This window comes from Notolabrus celidotus, chromosome 12 (assembly GCF_009762535.1).
Source record: "Notolabrus celidotus isolate fNotCel1 chromosome 12, fNotCel1.pri, whole genome shotgun sequence".
Lineage (NCBI taxonomy): Eukaryota > Metazoa > Chordata > Actinopteri > Labriformes > Labridae > Notolabrus > Notolabrus celidotus.
This window is the reverse complement of record NC_048283.1, coordinates 23,253,613-23,259,612: the sequence shown is the minus strand read 5'-3', so window position 1 is coordinate 23,259,612 and position 6,000 is coordinate 23,253,613. Positions and strand designations below refer to the sequence as shown.

Below are 6,000 nucleotides of genomic sequence, written 5' to 3'. Positions count from 1 at the left end.
GGGGAGGTGATGATTGGCACGCTGCAGGTGTCTCTTGTTTTCACACGTCTCTCTTCCTCTACCTGCAGCTCCAGCCCGTGGACTCTGGCTTCAGTGGATAATCGCTTCATTAGGACGTGAATATATGAAGCAGGATGTGAAACGTGGAGCCGACGTCTCAGTTACAATGAATTTGCTCTTCCAGAAGTATAACGTCTGCAGGATGGTCTTTGTTGACCGACCTGTCCTGACTTCAGAAATGTCACTGTCACTTCAAAACCACACAGTCGCCTAACCCTGGTGTTCAAACACAAACACACACACACACACGGACTACAAACACACACAGAAACAAACAGCAGAGTACAGAGCGGCTCCTACCTCATCCAGTTCAGAGATGTAGACAGGCTTCTCTTCAAAGCCGATAGGCATGGGTTCGTTGGGCGGGATCTCCACCTCTTCGTACATCTTAGTGTTGTCTCTGCGGATTCCCTCGGGAAGCAGCAACTGAATGTCACACAGACGAGGAAGAGAAGAAAACACAGACCTCAAAAATGACCTCAAAGACTCAACAACAACAAACCTGGGTTTTAAAGCACACTTGAAAACTTGGAGGTGTACCCAAAGTCAACAAAAAAAGAGCATTCATCTGTGTTTTTACAACAATGTTCAATAACTCCAGCGTCATTCAAACACACTCCTGTCTACTCAGTTTGAATATAAATCATGTATTTAACAGTTCTGAGATCTGACATTAAACGAAGACAAAGTGAGGTGTTAAAGGAGAAGACTGATGAGGGAACATTTGAAGGGAAAAACAAACAAAGAAAGAGAACAGATAACAAAGCCTCAAAGTCCCAGCATGCCTCGCAATGGTCACAACAAGGCGTAAAAACCTTGGACGAGACCTCAGGTGCAAACTCTTCTCTCTCGCCTTTCCACAGCTAGAAATTGCTCATGGAGCAAAATGACCCTGCCTTCTACATCCGGCACGGGTCATTTTAAGGGTCACCTTTCTTTATTCTGCAGTATTTTAATAACCTTGAAAACACAACGAAGAGAGGGCCCAGTGAACAGCCTCTCTTTCACCTGCAAAGTTGAGCACTGAAAGAAATCTCCTCTGTTGCAGGATTAAGCTCCGCCCTCGTCAACAAGCTAAAGGCCAAATTCCACCAGATCCATGTCCGGTCCGTCCTCGATCTGTCACGGCACTGGATCTGATAGGTTTCTATTCTAGTCAATGTGTTAACTTCCACTGGATCCACTCCAATGCATTCCGGCTGCATCTCTGATCCAGCAGGTCGGATCGCAACGGATCAGATCCACAAGACTTAAATTTGTGCCGGATGCCAAAAGTACGACTCATCAATCTGAACAGAGCAGATGGAGCAGGACAGGAAAACATAATGAAAACATCTGGTTAATTTTCAGAATAAAACACTGTGTTATCACCAGATCTTATTTCACTTAACTACAACAACAATAACCGTCATGATGAGCGGAGCCAGGCCTGGAGTCAACATGTAAGAGGTTTTCAGGGGACCATAAAGACAACATGGATGAGGAGAGGAGGAGGAGAGTCCTTGATTCAGTAATTACTGCAGGAAAATCTCTGTCACATGACTCCAGCTGTCAGGCGGTCCTGCTCAGTGCAGCCCTCTGAAAACACAACCGCTGGGTGTTAATGGACGAGAGAGAACGGAGACGGACCGGACACAGATCTGGTAAAAGTCCCGTGTTACTCTTACTACAACAGAGAAGCAACCAAAAAACCTGCAGCAGTATTTCTGAACAAGATCAAATGTTCAAAGCTGCCGGATGTTTGACTTTGCATGAATGCAGGAGGAGACTTTGGTCTGTGCAGAGCAAGGCTTCCCCTGGCTAATATGGAGCCCTAAGCAGAATGTTCAAATAGAAGAATCACTCTTACCGAGTCTCAACAACAAATATACAGTTTAATGCATGATTCAAAAACTTGATTTTGCCAGATTTTTGGTGAAATCTATGTTGTCCTACATTTAAGTGTGAGCAGTTTTTAAGTAGAGTTGCAGAAAAACTCTGAGAGGAAGTGAATCCTGCAAAACTTAAGCTATTGTCAAAGGAAAACCATATTACAAAAAGTTTAAAAAAAAACTGGTGTCTCACTTTTGCTCCTCCCACAAACGCAGGTGCCTGTGTTGCCTCTGCGTAGCAGTCATAGACGTTGGGGTATCGAATTCGTTCGTACACTCTCTCTCTGCCAAACACAGGTTCCCGTCGGGCAGTCAGTAGGGCCTGCTCCCTGTGAGAGAGGAGAGCACATATAGAACATAAGAATAACAGAGAGGAATCAAACTCAGTGTGAATGCTGACAGAAGTCCAAGAGGAGATCCAAATTAAAATCTTAAAACTTCCAGCGAGATAAGGCCGAGTGATTCAGACTGATGTGGCGCCTTCCACCAGTCTTTAACCGTGCAAACCGTCCGTCATTCAGGGTCATAAATTCCCGAACAATTCCAGATAAGCAAACTCTGCTGAATGTCAGACTCTAGTCCGATGTTGTGATGCAGAAATCTCCTCCTCAGAGCGGTTTGTGAGCGAGGCCCGGTGAGGCAGTGTCACTTATACGATCACATCGACCCTCAGAGCGACCGTATTTCTGCTGCGGAGTGAACGGCGTGCAGCTGATGATTAAAATGAAGAGACGGAGATGTGAGGCATTATGTTCTGTCCTAAAGTGGCTTACCTCTCTGCTAATCTGTTCCTTCACACTGGGCTGGATTTGGCCACGCTAACTTTTTAATTAAACAGATCGCCGCTCTTTTTTTTTTTTCCTCCTCTGAAATTTAACTTTCAGAAAAAGTCGTGCACAATAATAAATAACAAGCTGCAGCGTCTGTTTCTTTCAGCTGAAGCTCGTCGGTTTAAGGAGACGTCGGACGGACAAATGAGGGAAAAGCACCACATGGGAGTTTCTTACCGCAGGGCTCTCATCTCTCTGGGGTCAAAGGTCAAGGCAGCATCTGATGCATCGAGGTCATCCAATCCTTTGCCTCTCTTCCTCTCTCTCTTCTCCCCCCTGCGGTACATCTTCATCATCTGCTTCTCCTGCTCTGACTGGATGGTCACCTGGCAGCCGTAGGTGGGCTTTGTCGCCTCACCGCTGAGTTTAAGGGTCATATCTGGAAAACAAACAAAGAAAACAAGAGACAAATGTTATAAAGTTTTCAGGGGTTAAGGATTTTAAGAGAGACCTAGACTCCCGAGAGGAACAAATCAGATTATAATGTGTGTACAGCATTAGGTTACAAAGAAGGAAATAGAAAAATCAACATCAGCCTATCTTGATGCTGACGTTCAGAGCAATGAACAAACGTCGAACAGATTAAGTATTTTTCACAGGCACTGTGAGCTATTAGACATAATTCAAAGACATCCATAGCAGAGGCTATCAATTCCCTCCTTTGATTTTTGATTGCAAACAGGGTTAAAAATGCTGTGAGAATAAAGGCTGGTTCATATTTCTGCATTGACCCTACACTGTAGTGACCCCCACCGCTGTGAGCACTACATATTTCTGCATCAGATGGTCAGCATTGCGATTTCTCTGCTAGTCATATCCACAGTTTCTGGTCCCGCTACTTTCTGTTTGTCTGTGCAGGAAAATACGGCGACGCTGAGCATATATTGTTGAATTTGGAGCGGATAAATGTTGAGCTGCAGTTGAACATACTTTAATTATTGCAAAGAAGAATAGAGACGTTGGAATGGACTTTAAGAACAGCAATTCCCGTAATGTATTTTTAAAAATGGAGGAAGGAGCACTTCCTGGACTCAAAGAATGTGCAAGTTTGAGGTGCTCTGTGCATGGGGATACACGCAGACAACATGACCATGCTATAAAATCATTAAGGCATTGTAACTGTTTAAAAGATTATTTTCTAAGTCCAGAAATACATCAGTGCACCGTGGACAAATCCCAGGACTTGCGGACTGCATAGTTTCAATGTGTAGTTGCATTTTTGAGGAGGTGCATGTCAGGCTTGTGTGATGGTTTTGCATGCACCTACAGCGTCTGTTACAGCGTAGAGTCCATGCAGAAGTATAGACCAGGCTTGAGGTGAGCATGTTTTGGTTCTCTAACACGAGACCTTTACTTAAGATTTCAGGAGAAGCAGATATCAGTGAGCTAGTTTCACTTTATCACACCTGAGGCTGTTAAACTATATATTTTTTTAATTTTGATTAATCACATGATTGTTGACAGACTTTACAATCCAGTAGAAGTTACTTTGAGGTTCTTTCAAAATAAAAGCACGCAAGTATCTAAACAGGAATTGAAGTAACCTAGATGTCAGGAGGTAAAAAGTCAGAATAAAAGCATCAACAGCTCATCTGCAAAGCTTGAACATAAACTGGGTTTCTTACACCCTTAAAAACATCATCTCATGTAGAGTTGAGTGCATCGTTACGTCCCTGTACCCATACTTGAATTAAACTCACAGATAAACCAGATTTTAGACGTGCAATTATATCGTAAAGCAGTGCAAAACAAACCGGTGTCAGAGAATTAAGAATGACATTTAAATGCCAATCTTGTGTTTGATTGTCATGGATTATATAGTTTTTATTCTACACACTGTTTGAAGGTGTTAAAATGAGAATGTTATGACCTCATGTTATCGCGTTTCTGACCTCAATGAATGCAACAATCTCAATCTTGAGCACGGACCTCAATTCATTTTTCATCCTCTGAAAGTGACTTCAAGTTAAATTATTTCTTCACTTGTTTTGGTCCTTTTCTCATAAAACCTCTCATGATTCTTCTTCTGCATCATATTCAGACTCTGAAACTGTATCTATTCCCAAATTAACTTATTCATCTGTTTGTTGTGGTTAAAAAAATAATAAAACTGCATGACGTTGGTGGTCTTAAGTGAAAAACACACGCCACGTTGAAAGCTGTTCACAGCTACTGCAGGTGCACGCGGCACTGAAAGGGTTAATGTTCCCCTTTGCAGCCTCCCTGTTTGAGGCACAACAGCTCAATAAAAGGCAGAATTGCTCTTGAAAACAGATGAGATCTGATGATTGCACCGCGGCCAGCCTGATTGACTGAATGATTTCTTCTTTATCTCATCTAGCGGCTCTACCTGCTACACGGCCTCCCCGTCGTTCCAGCAGCTCCCCTCTTCCTGTCACCCCCCCCCCCCCCCCCCCCCCCCCCCCCATTACCTCTCCAACTCCCAGCCCCGTTAACTCTGTCACCCTCTATGCACCAATTCCCCTTTCTAAACCGTTCCCCATCCTTTACTTTCCTTCTCTCTCTGGGAGCTATTGCACCTTGTTATGTGTCTGCAGCGGTGATTGCCTCCAAATCTCCAGGATTCTCATTTCCACAAGCGATCATGGCGCTACAATCACGGCCAGGAGAAACGCCAGGATAGATTTTTGTTTGTTGACAAGATGCTTTCAAGGTGTTTTTACAAATTTAGGACTGATGTCTTTAAATTCAACACAGGGGCTTTAGGTTCAGCCTTTTTAGAGTTGACATTTGGTCATAAACTGCAAAACTATCAGAATGAAAGATCCTAACTTTGTAATTTATTGCAAATACGATATTTTTAAAAATCTGTCAAAAAAGCCTTTTAAAAAGCTGTATTCACACATGCACAAAACACCTAAAAACTCTCCAAAATGTTCAGAGTAAGCTGCAGAAAATATTCAAAGAAAATTCAGTGAGCGAGCGAGAGTGATGTCTAAATCATGCGACCAGAGGGGGCGACACCTATCAGGAGGAATAAAAACATCTGAGGTTGAAGGAGAGTCATTTTCAAGATTGGGACACAGAAGATGTCTGCACATTCATCCATCATCATGTTGGACATTATGTGTTACCTCCTGAGACTCATTCCAGACTTAGCCTGTCACCACTGTTGGCCTCTTCCTACAGTGAAGACTTCTTGCATTAAAACCATATCCGATGTAATAAAGGGACGTAGTATCCGTGATATTCCTGAAGTCCTGTTCTGAACCTAATTG

At 43.2% G+C, this 6,000-nt stretch overlaps 1 protein-coding gene across 3 annotated transcripts in view; it reads right to left on the bottom strand.

The window, feature by feature from the left end:
- ascc3 (activating signal cointegrator 1 complex subunit 3) overlaps positions 1-6,000 on the bottom strand; it is a 145,768-nt gene that overhangs the window by 115,558 nt on the left and 24,210 nt on the right. For all 3 annotated transcript variants that reach the window (XM_034697029.1, XM_034697031.1, XM_034697030.1), the window contains exons 6-8: positions 2,939-3,140; positions 2,125-2,260; positions 361-486 (exon numbers count right to left, since the gene is read on the bottom strand). In XM_034697029.1, coding sequence (XP_034552920.1) covers positions 361-486; positions 2,125-2,260; positions 2,939-3,140 — 464 coding nt within the window. The remainder of the gene's footprint in view (positions 1-360; positions 487-2,124; positions 2,261-2,938; positions 3,141-6,000) is intronic.